The sequence below is a fragment of the Rattus norvegicus genome, chromosome 9, assembly GCF_021556685.1.
Source record: "Rattus norvegicus strain SHRSP/BbbUtx chromosome 9, alternate assembly SHRSP_T2T, whole genome shotgun sequence".
NCBI classification, from domain to species: domain Eukaryota; kingdom Metazoa; phylum Chordata; class Mammalia; order Rodentia; family Muridae; genus Rattus; species Rattus norvegicus.
Genome location: NC_141542.1, coordinates 74558686 through 74578221, shown reverse-complemented (window position 1 = coordinate 74578221; position 19536 = coordinate 74558686). Strand labels below are relative to the sequence as shown.

The following is a 19536-nucleotide window of genomic DNA, read 5'->3' as shown; positions in this document are numbered from 1 at the left end:
TCAGAGTCGTGTTGGGCTGATCCCATGCATTGCTCTTCCAGCTGCTGTCAGTCCACACTGAGGGGACACATACGCTCTGAGGAACATAAAATCCTTCCATTGGCAGCTTTGGCATATGCCCCTCCCCCACTGGCCTGATGAAACTTTCTTACCATTGCATTACAAGTTGGAGATTTTTCTGTATTTTGTCTCTCTCTCCTTTCAAAGATATATATCATGGCTGTCCCTAACTGTATCTGCTTATTCTCACATTTACCATTTAAAAGCACTGCCCTCCACCTCTAGGCTAAGGAGGCCAGTCTCACCTCCTGCCTTCCTAGGACTTGTCTCTATTCATAGTTACCTACAATTACCATGATAGAATCTTGACTAAATTATTAAACCAAATTTTGATTAGCTGATACCAGGAGTGGGGTAAAATTTGTAGCATTACTGTTATAAAAAATATCAAGTACACAAGCAAGATAAAAAAATTCATACTGTTGATAAGGAGATTGTGACCAAGTTGTGGAGAAATAGCTGATTAACAAAAAGTGGCTTTAGTAATAATATACATGAGTTTACTGTTAAATGATAGATCTACCAGTCTGTCTGCTCATCAAATCTATTTCTACAAATTTTCAGTGTGCAATGTCAGAAGAGATGAAATCATTGATGTTGCCTTGCTAGTCTTTTATCTATAAAATTGGATAATTTAGGGGGCAGAGGTTGAATCCTCAACAACTCAGCTGTTGAGAGGACTGACTGCTCTTCCAGAGAACCTGGGTTTGATTCCCAGAATCCCCGTGGTTGTCTGTAGCTCCAGTTCCACATAGACATACATACAGGCAAAACACAGATACACATAAAATAAATAAATCTTAAAAACTTGCATAATTTAATATGAAGGATCATTGTAGGAAACAAATAGACGATGGGAGAGGTCCCTATAAATTCCGAGGGACTGTTAACAGGGGGTACTTTTCCCTGCTGTCAAATGACTTCATTGTGACATGCTCTTATACTCTTTAGCATTAAGCATCTGTCTCCTACCCGTCCCTCAGCCATAGTACAAAAGGGGTTACAGTGAAAGGCTAGAAGAAGATGGGGTGGGGGTAGGAGAAACAGAAGAAGAAACATTGTATATTCCGGGCATGTAGCTTGGACAAAGCAATGTAATGCTAATCCTGCAGTAGTGAATTTCTTCTTATCCCCTGAAACTGATGCTGACAGTTCCATTTATTCATTCAGTTCCTTTAGATTCCTTGTCAAATCTCCTCTAGTTGCCAAGCAACAATAACAGCAGTTCTGTACATAAGCATTAGGCAATAACTATTGTCAGTGTTTCTCCTTTCTTTGAAAGGGAAATTTAATGACCCTTTCCTATGAGAAAATGATGACAAGAGCGGGTCCCACAGTGAAATCTAAAAGCTGTGCAGCTGGTGTTCTTGCTATTTGAATCTAAGGGTTGGGCTAAACTGAACTCTCCTGAAAAAATTATAAACTGAAGGTTTTCCCCTGAAGCTCACATGCTTGTTTGTTGTAACAAGTATACGTCATTAAAACTCATTTCTAATCCTATGAAATGGTTTCTTTATCAAATAGGTTAACATCTTAAAGACGAAGCATAGTGCATATTGCTATCCTCGGATCTGCTGAAATCTTGTTAGTCAAATTTTTGGCTTTTTTCTGACTACCCTCCACTCCAAATAAAAACCTGAGCTATATTTTCAGTACTTTGTAAAACACAGACCAAGAGTTACAGGAACAATGTAAAACGGGGCGTGCTTATTATGAGGCAATAAATTACCCATCCAACTATTGTGGATGGAAACTTGGACACCAATGTGAACACTTCGTATCTCAGTGACCTGCAGGAATGGTGACAATACCTCCTTGCATGCCGTGTGGACAGCAGACTCTCCCCTCCTTTCATTTTAATGACTCTGTATGGGTACTGTTTACATTCCAATTTACCTCAATAACCTGAACTGCTCTAAAAGCTATTCACGATAAATGGCGATGATATTACAGACTGGGCTGTTCCCCATTTCTATGTCATCCGATTGTCTTGTCTCAATTATATTTTGTGCAGCTCAGCAATAGCTATCAGAGTCTGAAAGTCAAGTCCATTTTTTTTTTATGTTTTCTCATCTGGACTTCTCTTCCCCCCTCCATTCTTGGTTGCACAGGACGTTTCCCGAGAGAAATGTTAATTAGAGGCAGTTTCCCCATTTTTATTTGTAACATAAACAGATGATGCCCCTCCACCCAGATCCTTTTTAGTATTAGGAGCTCCACACTTACTGTTGCATTTGATGACTTCATACTGGGATCGAACCTGGGATCCCACACTTGCCAGGTGAGTCCTCACCCCTGAGCCAGTCTCCAGCCCACCCTACTGAGATGATTTGTAACCATGCCTCGCTTACTTCCTGGGAACCTGAAGTCCAGAAGAGTTAAATGGTTTGTTTCAGGTTCTTCAGCTGGGGCTTGAGAAGCTGACAGTTCTTACCTTCGAGACATGTTATGTTTTCCCACAGCCTCCCTTAGAGGCCATTCCCAGGGGCACTGGGTCCCTTACAGCTCAGGAATCATTCACCACTAGAATGACTTATCCTATCATGCCTGGGCCCTAGGAACATGCTAATTACATACTAACTAATACATGCTAACTCTATAGGCAAGTATTCCCTTTCCTTTCATCAACATGTTTTCTTACTAAATTGGATTTAACTGATAGTAATACATGAAAAAAACGGACAAAATCTATTTTCTTTACTACTTATCATTACCCTTTATTTTAAAATTCTATAAATCAATTTCACTTAAGTGTAAGATACCGAAGTGTACTAAGTAGGAAGTAAGTTAACAGTCACTCTCCACTAATTTATCTATGGAGCTTCTAGTGCTGGACTTTGTTTTAAAGAAAAGTAACTTATGCACTCATATGCACATAGCCACAAGTGGACACACACCTACGTGTACTTAACAATAATAAAAACAAATCTTTAACAAGATAAAAGGGAGAAAATGCCAGTGAACAGTGAACTATTTCCAACCACAAGACTTTTGGTTGCTGTCCATCTTCAATCAAGGGTGCTTTAGGGATCTATTCTGCGAGCAGTTGCCACCTAGGGACCACAGTGCTTGCTCACCATCTTCCAAAGATGTTTCTTTCCTGCAGAAGCACATGTAGTCAACCCAAGCAACCCAAGTAAGCTCCCATTTCTAGAAGCAATTTAAGGCATGCTTTAATAGCAACGAGTATGAGAAAATGAGCTGACATTTCCATTAACCTTCATACCATTTTTCAAGAAGCCTGGAGATTTGATAACATTTCATAAATGGGATTTCATAAGTCTCAAAGAACTTAACTATTCAACTACTTGTGTTCACTCATCTGTTATCCATCCACTTACCCAACTCTAATTCGGGGGCCAATGAGAGGTCAAATCCAAGAATGCAAGACTCACTCTCCAGTCTTAACACAGGGAGACAGACAACTAAGGTCCACTTTACATGCGAGTAAGTTGTGATGAAAGATGTGGAGTCCATTGAGGAAGCACAGGGGGAGGGGCATAACCCAGGCAACGCAGGGAGAGAGAAAAATGTCTGAAAGGGTTCCCGAGTGGAAGTGGAGTGAGGCGCAGGTCCTGGAGAAAGACATATCATACAGGATCCAGCCTTTGCGATGGGTTGGGACAAAGATGTTCAAGGTCACAGGGGCTTGGCTAAAGGGCACATGACTCCACATGGGGGTGGGGAGAGAGGGGTAGATGAAAGTAAGGAAGAAGACAGAGGTCTAATCAGGAAGATGTATGCCCTACTGAGGAAACTGAATTTCTACTTGAGCGACATTTATAAACGAAATCCTTACAGTTATAATCTAACACTGCAAAGTTATTTTGAAATAAAATGTCACAAATATCTATTACAAGTTTTATTTGCCCTGAATATTGAACATTAATAGCTTCTTTTCTGGACTAAAAAAACTGCAAGAAGACAAAAGTTATTTCTTCAAAGTACTCGGCTTCTATTCAGCCCAACCTTTTGGTTCACTAGAGACAAAGAACACATCTCACTGTCAACCTTGCATTACAACGGAAGAGATAGTGTATTTCCTTGTTTACATATTTGTCTTTGAGGATGTGCATATATGTGTATGTGTGCACAGCCTGTGGCCAACCCTGAGTGTTGTCATTTCCCAAGGCCATCCATCTTGTCTTTTGAGGAATGTCTCTCAGTGGTCCTGGAGCAGTGATTTGGTGAGGCTGGCTAGCAAGTTCCCGGGATTTCCTGGTTCCTGCCTTTCCAGTGCTACGCTTACAAGCTTGGTCACCAAACTGACCTTTTAAATGAGTTCAAGGTTCCACCACAGGTCCTCATGCATGCTCAGCAAGCCCTGTATGACCGAGCCATCTCCGGAGCCAGCACCTAACATAAGACTTTTTTTTTTTTAATTTTCCACCGATGTTGACTAGATATTGTATCAACACTACTAGAAATCTGCTTACTAATCTACAAAAGCTTGTAACTTAAGACCGAACAGTTGTTATTATTCTTAATTTTCAAAACTGAAATGTCATTGCTTTGTGTGACAGATTGAGAAACAAACTAATCATAAAAGGCCACAAAAGCTAATAACTAAAGGAAATAAGTATACCAAAATAAATCAAACTAAAACTATATATGATCAGAATTTCTGTTGCTTATTATGGCTTATTTGATGGAGTTGAGAAGTCTATTAACTTTTGACAGGGGAGGGTGGAATTCACTAATTGAGTTAGCACGCTTTGCTTTCACTGTCAACATTTACAACTCAAATTGTACCCTTTCTCAAGATGCTGACAACATTTTGATGAGTTACTCAAGTGGAGTAGCAAAACATCCTCCGTACCTATCCCTCCTCATGTGGACTCCCAACAGCCACGGACAGTCAATACTCTGATATCTGAGTCAACGGGTGACACCTTCATGCCGACCATCCATGTTGTGTGTTCATACAGAACAACCTGTTTTTTCTCTTCTGCGTAAGACAATCTACTCCTGCCTGCTCGGCCTCCCATGGTGGTCTGTCCACTAGCTATGCTCTGCAGGAATTATTTGCTATAAATCTGATTCCATAAAGGGTTTTACATTCTGTAGATTGATTGGAGGATTCTGGATCCATCTATCAGCAGATGGCTGAAAAGAGGCCAATCTGTGACCAGCACTAGGAAGTCCACCCCAGCTTTTCAAACTGGGGATCATATACATTCTCACTTAAATAAAGGGAGACTATGAAGGCACATTATCAAGGAGATGCAGCTTTCTGCTATTGTTTATTCAATGATAAATATACTAAAATAGTTTAATATTAAATAATATGTGGAGTAATGATGGAATATAATGGATAGAAAGTTTAGATCGATTAAGATACCACATAAAACTACAGAGAAACTTTGTTGGTGAAAGTTTTATTTTCCATCTCCTTTGGTAGTGCTTGTGTTTTTCTGTTCCCTGGTGGGAACCCTGAGAAACAGTGAAAAGGGAGGGGACTTCAGAACCAGACATGGCAAAGTATGACTTTGACCAAGTCAAGGGTGACCTCAAGCCACAGTGTCCCCATCAAAGAGGATGTCACTGAATAGACATATAAGCATGCGTCATAGTCTCAGAGGCGGCCAGGTGATCTCCGAAAACATGTCCCACCAATCCATGCTCCTGATTACATCTTCCCTTTGCCCGTGGAAGAGAGACCTCCAAAGCTCTAACATGGTTGAAGCCTCTTGGCATGTGTCCTAGTTAGGGTTTTACTTCTGTGAACAGACACCATGACCAAGGCAACTCTTGTAAGGACAACATTTAATTGGCTTACAGGTTCAGAGGTTCAGTCCATTATCACCAAGGCAGAAGCATGGTGGCATTCAGGCAGGCATGGTGCAGGAGGAGCTGAGAGTTCTACATCTTCATCTGAAGGCTGCTAGCAGAATACTGACTCTCTGGCAGCTAGAATGAGGGTCTCAAAGCCCACACCCACAGTGGCACACCTACTCCAACAGGGCCATACCTTCTAATAGTATCATACCCTGGGCTGAGCATATACGAACTATCAGAGCATGCAAACACCTTCAGCAGTCTAATGAAGCTGGAGGTCCTTCTCAGGACAATGTATTAAAATTCATGACAGACAATATGAATACTTACAAAGGAAATAGCTCGTATTGAAATAAAGGCCACTACCAATAACAAATATCAAAAGAAAACAAACACATGCTACAGTAACCCAGGAACGTCTCTATTAACACTTCAAATAACACACTCTAGCATCAGGGTCTAGAATGACAGTTGTTTTGAAATGATGGTGGACAAGTTACACATCAGGACGTTTGGAACACAGATAATTTGATATGAAAATGCATATGGCTTCCAGTGACATGTTTCGCAGTCTTGCAGGGCTTTCCACACTGCATGCTTGAAGGAACTGTTAATTTCTCCTCAACGTGGCTGATATCTTTATATTATAAGATAAAAACATTTCCATCCAGGTACATGGATTCCTCAATTCCACCTCTTTTCTCTGAAGGTTCATGGTTGAGGTGAAGTGGCGCCCTCTGGCCTTTGTGTCCCATTCCCATTCCCTCTGCCCATCACCCTGAGGCCCTCACTGGCTACCTGTTTCCAAACACACCCAACTCTGCATCATAAGCACTTACTTTTGCTTTAGTTAAATACAGGATTCTCTGCTCTCAGATTCTATCTACTTTCTTTCAGTTCTCACATGACCTCTCAAAGAGCTCTTGGAACATCCTCATGTAAAGTAGTCACCTCTCTACCTCGGTCCCACCGAAGCACACCTCATGTGTCGTTCTCAAGGCTGCTATCAAGGTCTGAAATGGCTGTTCTCACTTATATGTCACTACATTTATTTTGGCTTCTCCTCCCTAAATGAGTAGGTACTCATCTGTATGCTTGGTGTCCTTATCACTGGCATCCAGTAAAGAAGAAAATTACAAGGACTCCCTCTGCTTGGCATTTGTTCTATATTTTTCAGTATGGTAGGGATACAAAGAGATGAGGACCAAATGCCCACACTCAATGTGGCAGGCAGTCCAAGGAGTCTGGGATACCTGTAGAGAAGGAGACATGAGTGGGGGCTAATAGAGGGTCCTGTCCGGGCTCCCTTAGTCTTTGCTGCTATGGGGTAGGTTGGGTTGACTTATCTCACTGGGCTGTGATTCAAGGCCATTAGGACCGAATACTACAATGTATTTATTAATACACAGATGATAAGAGGATGATATTGACAGAAAGTCAAGTAAGCTTTTCAGACTGGTAAGGGCTGTGAGTGGTGGTCAGTTCACAAAAAAATGATAAAGAGTGGGGTGAGGGGGAGTTCCATGTCATGAACTCTCAAGTTGAAAGATACCTAAAAGGCCATCTGGAACAGCCACATGATGGTTGGAGGGGCAGTCATGCACACAAGTTCTTAGATGCTGCCTACGCGCTATGTGAGCTAAGTAAGCCACCTGCCTCACCTGTGCTGCTGTTCAGTTCCTCTCTCTGCATCATGGGAAGGATTGTAACATAAATAAATGTATTGTGCTTGTCACACACTGCACAGATGAATGTTCTGATAAATAGTATATCAATGCAACAGACTTTCTATGTATCTCTGCAAACCATTTTTCCCTTCTTCCACTATAATCAAGTTTTTACCAGCAGGGATTAGGTTACCTAGTTTGCAGTTTCCGAGAGTCAACACACAGCAAGACCTTACCTTCTCTTTGACATTCACATGAGTGTTGAGTTCAGCCATCTTCCTTCTAGGGGTATAAGCCCTATAAAGAAAGGATAAAATACATGGTTAATGCTTCAAAGATGATTTCCTGATGTGTCATTTTTATGTCCTGTTGTGGTTTGAATGAGAATGGCCCCCCATAGGCTCATACACTTGAATGATTGGTTCTCAGTTGGTGAAACTGTTTAAGAAGGATTAGGAGGTGTGGCCTTGTTGAAGTTATATCACTAGGAGTGGGATTTAAGCTTTTGAAAATCGATATCATTCCTAGTGCTCTCTCTCTCTCTCTCTCTCTCTCTCTCTCTCTCTCTCTCTCTTTCTCTCTCTCTCCCCTCCTCCTCCTCCCTCTCCCACCTCTTTCCCTCTCCTTCTCTCCTCCAGCTTGTGGCATCATGCCTGCCTACCTGCTGCCATGATTCTCACTATGATGACCATCAACTCACCCCCTGAAACCATGAGCTCCCAATAAATTCTTCTATTAGTTGTCTTGGTCCTGATGTCTTAGCACAGCAACAAAGAGTGCCCAAGACATTCTCTCTACTGACATGGTAAACCAATCAATTTAGTTGTAATCACATGAACTTAGAGTGGAGAAATAGTTTCCAGTTCAGCACGTGACTCACGTATGTTCTAAAAGCATGCTATAGTAACTCTGTAAGAAAATGCGTATCTTTTTATCTATACTGTATTAACATGGAAAATGACACAGACAGGTGGGAATGAACCCAAACTGTGTTTCTTATTATGAAAAAGAGAAGAACAGGAAGTAGTCAAAACCTGAAATTGTACCAATTTCAAATAGGCAGGTATATGGCATTCCTCACTTCCAAGGTTGCTTACCATCAGCCCCCTTAGGTAATCTCATGTAGGTGTTACATTCTGAGCACAGGTGGGCAGTACTACAGAATGAGCCATTAAAAAATGGCCACAGCTGTCCACATAAGATTCAGCATTCTTTCTTTTTCTTCTATCCAGAATGTTTTCACCTTAGCATGGCCATTTCTTTTCTGACAACTTCATCTTTGCTCAAATTTCTCCTTTTCTGAGAGAGATTTCCTGATAGCTACTGTCGCCCTCTCCCGGGCCTGCTCTCCTTTGGCACACTTAACAAAACACTACTAACAATTTCTGGACACAGGTGTACACTCACCGAATCTTCTGACGACCAGGGGTGCCCCATTTCCGGTCTCAATGGACCCTGATCACTGCTCACCATCCTAACTCCTAACACCAGTCTGCACCTTCGCTGTCTGAGGAGTAGCTCCACTCTGAGGTCTGTGTCCCTAACATTCATCGATGATAGTTTCCTTTGTGAAAATCTTTGACTATTAGTGTTGAAAATGTATCTTAAGCCCTTAATAGTTTTGATCTTTCTGAGATATAGAATAAATGACTTAAATTTAATGACATATTTGTTCAGAAGTAGCACTTTCTTGGTTCTTTCTGACTTTTGACATCAAGTATCCCTACGTCCAGAGAAGACACACGTACAACACTGTTTGTAAAAGTGTTTTTGATTTCTTCCACTTTCTTTTAACCTAGGTCTTAAGTAAAATATAAATTTTGATTGAATACCTTTTGCTAGTTTTTGGAGGAAAGCTTGACAATATCCATTGTAGACCCTATTATCCTTTCCGTTATTCTCAAATAGGAATCTGTTTGGACATATTATCAAATTCTGGAAGCAATCAGGTTTTATTTTTAGAACTTTCCAAAGACTGCTGCCAACTGACATGTGCATTTGGACATGCAAGCCAGAGGCTCTGCACATCCATTCCCAGGAAGGAGCTTCTCTACAGCACACTCTACACACACAGCCACCTCACTGGAAATACCTCTCACCTCTTTTGGTTGGCAAATGCTATCTATGCTCCCAAAGTTGGCATAAGGGAGACAGCAAATGTACTAGCTGGCAAATCAGACTTCTACTTTGTTCTGGCTTACTCCTGCCCTTGAGTGGTTCCAGGAAACAATTATCCTCTGGTTGTCTCTAACAATGAACAGGGAGGCTCTGCAGGGCTTTTCTGATTATAGCCATGAAACCTTCATCAATGCGATGCCTGTAAGACATCTATGGAGACGGCACTTAGCAAATACCAGATGGGTTGTCTTATTCAGATGGACATTCTGGCATGATGTAAATATCACCAATTATCTAGTTTTCATGGGGTGTATGACTGTGTATATGTATATGTGTGTGTATGTGTATAAGAGGTACACATACAGAACTACACAAAAAGTGAATGGTGACACCTGCTTTGGTGTCATTTGATAGGAAAAGTCTGTGAATCAGAGCTACACCAGCTGGATTTTCTGGACACATCTAATTTGACCATCATAGACATGTGAAACCTGGTGGAATAGGTTTTGTTTTGTTTTTTTGCGTTTCAGCTTTAAAGTTTAGATTTGATATGTAGCATTTTCTAAAGCTGAAGAGTTTTAATCCTCAGAGGAATCAGGGAGAGATAGATCCCAGTGAACAGATGTTCCTAAGTTCTGAGAAAGTGGCAGCATTGATGGTAGGATATGCTCACAAGATAAAGCTTGTGCGTGATACCAACACACACTCTCTCTCTCTCTCTCTCTCTCTCTCTCTCTCTCTCTCTCTCTCTCTCTCTCTCTCTCTCTCATAGACAGACACCCCTACTTGGCAATTTCTATGCTCACTGACCTCACAGTACAATTCAACAGAAGCTCTTCCTAAGTACTACTGCCAGTAGGATTGATGACATTGTTTTTCCATGAAAGGAAATACTGGCTACAAATGTGGGTTGGGCCTATGTAGGTTTCTCAGATGTGAAGATAGGAATAATTGTAGGAGCTGATCTCCTCCCCTTGTGAAGGGTTTCCCCTTCAGACTCTTCTTCCTGGGTAGATTCTATTGTCCCTTCCAAACCACATCTTTCAGTTGGCTGGCATACACTTGAAGGTTGGGAAATTGCCCATATCTCCAATCATAGAAACTAATTGAAGGGCTTCAATCTAAATGGATCAAATTTTTACTTTGCCTTTAAAAATTATGAGTTAAGTCATTAGACAGGTGCCAGGGACACCTGGGGCTGGTGAGAGATATCTTCAGCCTCATGGTCATGAGTGGTCACCTCTTTCAGTTGGTGCTGGTCCTGCCTGGGTGTTCAGAAGAACACTTTGCCTCTGCAGTGTTTTGTGTAGCTGTGGAATCAGACTCATTCCTGTCCCGTGTGAGGATGAACTGTGTTGTGGCCCTCAGCTTGTGAGAATCTGTTTCCTGCCATGAACTGCATCTAGCCAGTCAGTCCCACATAATCTCAGTCTTGTTTCCTCAGTTAGTAAAGGAACGTGCCCTCCAAGAGGCATATTTTTACCTCCCTGCCTATGACAAAGGCCACCGTCCAACCATGTGAAACTGCAGCTCCACAAGTGCAGATGGAAACCTCCCATGCTGGCATGGCTCAGGTCCTTTGGTGACTCTAGTGACAAAAGACCTTCCCAATTCCTCCAGTCCACGTTTGGTTATTACACCTGGTAGTGTATTACAGCTCAATATGGTGCACGATTCATTCCTTAACATTAGTTAATCACAAGAGCTTCAAGTCTACAAGGCAGAGAGGACTCTGAATTCTTTGAGGAAAAAACCCATCTGATTTCTAAACTCTTATCAGCACTTGAAGCTATTCTTGGAACAGATGAGTTACTGGGGCCTAATCGTAGGCATGTACCACATAGGACATTTTGGTCAATGGTGAGCTGCACACAGGTTGGCCTATGACACACATCTGATGCATGGAAGAGGCCGCCCAATCTAGACTTGTGGATGTGTACCCCGAGATGCTTGCACAACAATGAAGTTGCCTAATGGTTCTTCCTCACCATTGGCGTTCTGAGACATAACAACCATACTCTAGGCTAGGAAGCCATGCTCCCAGCCAGCACAAAGATGCCCAAAAATCTAAACGCTGTTTCTTATTCACATGGCATTTCAAAAGCCTTGTTAATGTTTTAAGATTTTTTTTCTTAAAATTATAACTTGGGTAGCAGTAACGCCATTTCAAATATGTTTTATCGTATGTTTTAATATACACCCTAGACAAAAATAAAGATCAAGAAAGTTGTAAAAAACTTATTAGGCAAAGACATCAATCACAAGGAAAGAATTCGCCATTTTAATATATCATCTCTACACTCCTTCAGGGTAAAATTAATAAAACATAAATATGGTTAACGCCAGCCACTTCAGGCACGGAGTTCCCTCAAACGGAATTACCTGCTAAGCGGTGATCTGACTTAGCATTAATGCCGTTCTCACACCTGCTAGCTTCCAAACAAAAGTAAACACTTTTATGAGAAATAAACCCGAGTAGTAGGAATTCTGGCAAATATATTTGTCTCGGCATTTCTAATCGGCACATAACGATGAAGTTTCCTGGGTATGTCAATGTGATCAATTACCCGACTCCAAGTTCAAATATTTGTGTTTCTCCTGTAGTCATGGAAACAGAAAACTTCCAAGCGTGGCCTGGCTCTCAGTGACAAGGTTTCACTTTCCTTTCTCTGAAACCCAGGGTGGCTCTCAGCTTCAGTTTCCTGTTCCCGGGCATTACGTCATACTATCGGAATTGGCCGTGGAGAACCAGAGGAAGCCGGGAGAGAAACTTAAGAAAACGGTCTTAATGATTTCTACTGAGGCATTTATGAACCGCTTCCCACGAGTTGTAAAAGACATAACAATCGGACTGGTTTACCTGGGGTTATTACTAGAGTAACAAGCTATCATTGCGGGGGAGTGGACAGTAAGTGTCCTAACTTCATGATGGTACAGGGCAGGGACCCTTCTGATCTCTTGCCTAATGAGCAGAAACTCCCCAACTGAGGTGTTTGGAAAAGAGAAGTTTGTGCAGCCCAGAGGAACTGGGGTTGGGATTAAAAAGCAACTGCTCTCCAGCTCAGTGTCTTATGCAGCTAGTCTGGAATGTGCTGGAAATATAAAATAGTTCCAGGAATTTGCAGACTTAACACAAAAAGAATGTAAGCTGTCTTATTCATATTTTTATATTGCCTGTATGTTGAAATGATTGAATAGATAAAGTTAAAGCAAAGTATAGTACCCAATTCCTTTTATTTATATATTTTCTTTAATGTGTCTACTACAGAATTTAAACTCCTGTCTGTGGGCATACATTATGTTCTACCTCAAAGTGCTGAACCAGAGCAGTGGTTCTTGGGGTGTGGTTCCCCAAGGAACATCCTCATCACTGGGGACTTGTTAGAAATGCAAATAGTCCGCCACATGCCAGTCTGGGTGACTCAGGAGCTGGGGTGAGGGAGAAGGAACATGGCAATCAGGGTTTCAACCAGGCTCAAGGTCAGAGCCCACCCACTAAGACTAGAATCTCCATCCCACAGAAGTCTAGATGAATAAATGTGGTTATTTTCTACGAACTGAAGAGTGGTGCTTTGGCTAACATTATTAATATCAATTAACACACTCACAGAGAGCTTGCACCGCATCAGACACTCTGCTGTGAGGTAGAAATTAGAACTCTTTTCATTCTATACTTGGGAGCAGTGAGCACAAAGAGACTAGTAAGTTAAGATCCTATGAAAAGTCAGAGGACCAAGACTCAAACTGAGGACTGCTGATTTAGCTCACAGCAAAAGTCATGGAGTTCCAGAACTCTGAATTTATACTGCAAACAGTCTTGACGGTCCCATTTTTTTCCAAAACAGCGTCCACTGGTCACCTGGAATAGGGACATCTTAAGAGTCAGCTACAGTTTTTCTCAGTTCAGGGCATGCTGCTACCTTTGAGAGACTGACTTTTTTCATCTTCCTCCTGACATCCATTATCCTGGAGTGACTGCAGTAAGAGTAGATAGGAAACACGACAGGCTTGAACAGGGGAGCCGAGAAAGCTGCACTTGTCTGCAAAGGGTGCCTTTCATCCTGACAGGGCCCCGTGTAGGCCTGGCATGGGAGCCTCACGTCTTCAAGTGTGGAGAAAAGGTGGATGCATTCAATGACCTTTACGGTCCTTTGTAGCTCCTGGGCGCTGAGAGTCAGAAAAGGCAACTGGATTTGATGGGGACTCTCAGGGTGTCGAGAAGCTGAGCGTTCATCTGAAGAAAGGGCATGGGCTTGATATAGTGGGCTACTTCTCCATGTAGAGCACCTTCAAACTAGTTCAGAGACTCACGTCCAGTCTTCTATGCACAGTGGGGGGCTTGCATGACAACTGAGGAGGAAAATACTTATTCTTTTGTAAAATCGTCAGCTTCTCTACATTTACTGCCAGGAAGGGTTCCTGCCTGCCCTGACTGGACTGGACTGGACTGGACTGGACTGGACTGTTCTGGTGCTCTGGACCCTCTTCACCTGTGTGCCCTCATTAATTATTGAGGTCTCAGATTTACATTCCATAGGTTCTTTAGTTTTTTTTTTTCATTCTTATGCTTTTAAGATCTTGTGCAGTGCCCTATTCCTAGGAGGACATTCTCTTTAATTGTTAAGAACGAGGATATACAAACAATGAGACAGCATGGTGACAGAAATATGAATTTTGTAGGACAGTACTTACTTGGACATTTTTGTTTAATTTGGAGACAAAAAAAAACCCTCAAGGTTGCATTTTTATTCAAAGACACTTCAATGTACTCAACCCACTGTTAGCACAGCTTCACTGAATAGCATTTTAAGGGCAAATGTCAGGAAAAAATGTTCACATTTAAAAGCTTTGGCTCAGCCTCTTTTGAAAAGCAGGGTTAGCCTTTCCTTTAGAAATGTCTCTGCCTACTAAATTCTTTGTGGGGGGAAGAAAGAAAATTGAATGTTTTATTTAAACAGGTCATTAACAGTCAATACTTATTTGAAAAGGCCTGCTTTCAGAGGCAGATAAAAGCTTCCAATCACTTAGAATATCACTTGAGTGGATCTAGGGCAGGATGTGCTGATGCGAATTTCAGACCTTTCTGGGAGAATCTCTTCACCAACAGGCAGGTGCTCATGGAGGCAGCAGGGTCGTGTGCCTCTGAGCTCCCCATGTACACAGTGTAGACTGGTGCTCATGCAGGCAGCAGGGTCGTGTGCCTCTGAGCACCCCATGTACACGGCGTAGACAGGATATGGCAGGGCAAGTACAAAGCACCCTACATGACAGGCCCACTTTGAATTTTCCCTTTTGTAATTTAGTACCAACACATGCTTATGAATGAAGATTAACCATTTCTGCACAAAGTGCCGAAGCATCTTCCTCCCTGGCTGAGTGCAAGTGGGAGCTATGGAGGACAGTGGAAATAAATGGGGTGATCTCAGCTGGTGCAGGCTCTGAGCTGGGGTGCACATACATGCAGGTTCTAGTAATATTCGTTTGTGGCATGGTTTTCCCCTTTAATTTAAAGTATTTTGATTTCACGGGTCTTTGATGGCTGGAGAATGTAAATAAATGTCTATTTCCAAAAGCGACCTGGCACCGCCTCCTATAAAGACCCACTTTCGATCGCTAGGCTTTAAAACAAAGGTGTGTTTCCATAGAGACGCGGTGACCTGGCCCCTGTACAAGCAGCCACTTGTTTAAGGATTTCAATTACATGTGGTTCTTTTAAGATGTAATGATGAAAACTCCAGTCTTTAAAATATGTTCGTCCTCGAAGATGCCTCTAAAAAGGCCAGTGTGGGAAGCAGAGAAGGGGTTCAGAAGAACCTCCCCACTCCTCGAAACAAGCCACAGGGACTGTGTCCACGTAGACCACACAAGCTCCCTTTTCCTTCCTTCCCACTGCCCACAGGACAAATACCAAATCCCGGAAGGCTTAAGACAAGAGCTTTACACAACTCTTTACCCCACCCCCCCACCCCAGAGCCCAAAAGTCTTAGCACAAACTCTCCTCAAATGCTAAAAAAGAAACGCAGCATGCTTTTATTCCCTCAGTCATTAGCTATCTAGGGGGGCAGTCCTCTGAAAGGGCAAGGTTTCACCTTAGTCTTTGAACATTCATTTAATACCAGCCATGTACCAGGTCCATGGAGGATGCTGGGAAGGGTTAAAGCTAGCCCCAAGTGAATGCTTACTGTCTATTCAGAACTTCCCTGAGGATTTTCTATGCATTTCCAGGCATTAATTCATTTTATCCTCACAGCAGGCCTTATGCTAGATGAAGTTGTGTTCTTGTCTATAAGTTGTGTTGTTATAGAAAATGAGAGGGAACTACAGAGTCAAGGCACACACATAAGCCCCAGAGTTAAGATTTGAACTTGGATCTCTGGTTCCAAAGCTCTTATTCTCTGAAGAGCTGACAGATTCAGGTATAAAAAGACTTGTGATCACACAAGCACAGAAGAGAACCCAATGTGGGAGTGGGAGGGGACAATGGAGTTGAAACTGATACAGTCAGGGTTCTGCGAGGAACAACTATGGATTTGGTCTGTATTAATGGTGAGGCCCACACAGTCTGGTCACAGGTTTGCTGTTGGAGGTGTCAGGGCTGGGTGCTTTTGAAAGCTTTTTTTTTTTTTGTATCCATCCCAGAATATGGCACAGCTGTCACCAAAGGAAACAGAAGACCCCCACCTAAACTTGGTGAAAAACCTACAGACACACAGCTAATTCAGGAAGGCTGGCTCGGTTGCTGCTGAATAAACTCTCAGTTTCAAAACCTCCTGTCCAACCAAAGCACAATCGTCCTTTTTCACAAATGTTCTTAATAAATATCGAACGACCTTCTCAAAGAAGCAGGGAAACTCACATTGTTGGAATGTCTCAGGTAACGGCTGAATCAGAGCTTGCCTCTGACAACCAAGCAGCCCCTCTTGGTCCTGTCCCCCTCCCCCCATCCACCCGTCAGGTCTTCCTAAGCTGTCCCAACCAACCAGCCTTGACTCACTCTCAAGGTCTCTTGGTGTTCCGCTTCGGGCTGTCAGGCATAGACTGTTCCAGCTACTTGCTTCCTCCTCAGCAGCCCAACAGTCAATTCCAATCTCCCAAGGGCCACCTTTATCAACTTTTGTTGACTGTGACCAGTAAGTCACCGCAGTACTGACGAGGTGGAGCCAGGAACTGGAGTAGTGGTAGGATCTTGGGTGTGTCTGAATAATCAGCACTGGACTAGTGGCCTCAGACACGCAGACCTGAGAGGGCCTCCTCTACTGAAAGGGATGGCTTCCTTTGTGTAAAGCTGTCCAGTGTCTGGGTCTTCATGCCCAAGCTTTTGAAAGCCCAGCTCTTTCTTCTTCTTACCCTGGGGAAGTCATAAAACTGAGCCTGCAACCTTACACTGTCTGCGTAGTGGCTGAGAGCCAGTGCAGGCTGGGGTGGCGGTCACCATTCCAAAGGTCAGTTCTAGGTGTGACTGTCTGCTAAAGGCTTCTCATCTTCCTTGTGACGCCAGGAATGGCCCCTTAATCAGTGAGCCAACAGTTCTGGCACTGTACCCAGAAATAACACTTCTAAGCCTGTGTCTGGTTCTAGACACAAGTGGAAATATCTGTTAGCTAACTTAGCATTCAATGATAGCATGTGAAAGGGTCAGACTCCTACCCAAGGGGGAAACGGTTGGACTCCTACCAGAAGGGGAAAGGGTCGGACTCCTACCAGAAGGGGAAAGCTACCCAGTCTTTGACAGGGAAAGGCCAGTGTAAGGACCATGGGTTGGGGAACCATTGGAAGCTTCTTGTCAGGCCCATTTTTTTTCTTTTTCTTCTCTTTTTTCTTTTTTTCGGAGCTGGGGACCGAACCCAGGGCCTTGCGCTTGCTAGGTAAGCGCTCTACCACTGAGCTAAATCCCCAATCCCGGTCAGGCCCATTTTTATGGAGTCTATTCTATTCATGTTACCTGGTTTGCTGGTTTGGTTTTCTTTAGCAAACTAAAATGATCTAAACTATGATCTAAATTATGATCTAGAAAATGATCTAAACTAAATGATCTAAACTGGACTCTGTAGTCTTTTTGATCAGGCCTCACTTGACCCTATCATTATAGCCTACCAAGTTAACAACAAACAAGTAGTGGGCCCAGAAAGCCACCCTACCAGAGAGGCTACTGCCATCCTAGAGAGGAGCCACCTACCAGAGGGGCTATGTCACCCTAGGGAGGAGCCAAGCTTCTTTTCTGCTATAAAGATCCTTATGATACAAACAAGTAACAATAAATACTTCACCAAGACTGAATCCCAGCTCTGCCTCTGCCTGACTTGGGAGGTGAGCAGGTTATGATCATAATAGCAGATAGCTCACCGGGAGGTAAAGCAACTGAAATAAATTCACATCTGTAAAGTGATTGCAAGAGTGCCTGGTGCACAGCAAGTTCAATAAAAATACTACAAAGGAATATAATTAGAGTCTGTGGCTTGTGTGTTCCCTTTCCTGGGGCCCTCGTTTAACAGCTGAGGACCTGTGGTCATGCCCTGAGCCAGCAAAGGCACTGGCATTGCCCTCGACGCCCAAGCTTCTGGTCACAGATTTCCCTTGTGTGGCACCACTCTTTCCCTTTCCACTGAGGCTGCCTCCTGATCCAAGACCAGGGCAACCCCAGAGAGGAGGCCGGGATAGTACAAGGCAAGGCGTTAGTGCAGCATGTAGTAACTATGTATGATGTCTACCTCCCCAGCGTCTCAGAGCTTCAGCCCCATCAAGCCCCCTACGGCCATCCCTCTTCCCACAGACAAACCTGCTATGCATACTTGCTCCATGTCTACCGAGGGCAACACTGTTTTCCAGACCCAGCCCTTAACTGTGGCTCCGTCTTTAGAGAACAATAAACAGCGTGCAGAAGGAGCAAAGTCTAGGTAAACACTGTGGGCTAAGTAGGGAACAATCTAGACATCACCACATCTTCCAACTGATTTCAAGTCCTTGTGGAAAGGTAGACACAAGAATGGATGAGGTCTGAGTATGGCCGCAGCTAATAAAACTCATTCTGATCACTTTTGATATGCTCAAAATCCAAGAAGCTGTATTTAAAAATCTTAGGAAAACTCTTTTCAATTTCTTTTCTTTTTTTTATTAGATATATTTCTTTACTTACATTTCAAATGTTATTCCCTTTCCCGGTTTCCTGACCATAAGCCCCTTCCTCCAATCCCTTTCCCCTCCCCCATACAGGTATTCCCCCCATCCATCCCCCTTACTGCCGTCCCATATTCCCCTGCACTGGGGGTCCAACCTTGGCAGGAGCAAGGGCTTCCCCTTTCACTGGTGCCCCAAGAAGGCTATTCTCTGCTACATATGCAGTTGGAGCCCAGGGTCAGCCCATGTATAGTCTTTCAGTAGTGGTTTAGTCCCTGGAAGCTCTGGTTGGTTGGCATTATTGTTCCTGTGGGGTTGCAAGCTCCTTCAACTCTTTCAATCCTTCCTCTAATTCCCCCCAAGGGGGTCCTGTTCTCAGTTCAGTGGTTTGCTGCTAGCATTGACCTCTGTATTGGACATGCTCTGGATGTGTCTCTCAGGAGAGATCTATATCTGGTCTCATTCAGCATGCGTTTTTTAGCTTCATCAATCTTATCTAGTTTTGGTGGCTGAATATATATATGGGCCACATGTGGGGCAGGCTCTGAATGGCTGTTCCTTCAGTTGCTGCTCTAAACTTTGCTTCCATATCCCCTCCTATGGATATTTCCCCCCCTTTTAAGAAGGAGTGGGAACATCCACATTTTGATCATCCTTCTTCTTGAGCTTCCTGTGGTCTGTGGATTGCATCTTGGGTAGTTCCAGCTTTTGGGCTAATATCCACTAATCAATGAGTGCATACCATGTGTGTTTTTCTGTGATTGGGTTACCTCCCTCAGGGTGATATTTTCTAGTTCAT

At 43.0% G+C, this 19536-nt stretch overlaps 1 protein-coding gene across 34 annotated transcripts in view; it reads right to left on the bottom strand.

Moving 5' to 3' along the window:
* Nucleotides 1–19536, bottom strand: part of Spats2l (spermatogenesis associated, serine-rich 2-like) — a 173678-nt gene that overhangs the window by 81827 nt on the left and 72315 nt on the right. For 30 of the 34 annotated variants that reach the window (XM_087566174.1, XM_087566164.1, XM_087566165.1 and 27 more), the window contains 1 exon segment: nucleotides 7742–7802. In XM_087566174.1, the coding sequence (XP_087422300.1) occupies nucleotides 7742–7802 (61 nt within the window). 34 annotated transcript variants of the gene reach the window in all.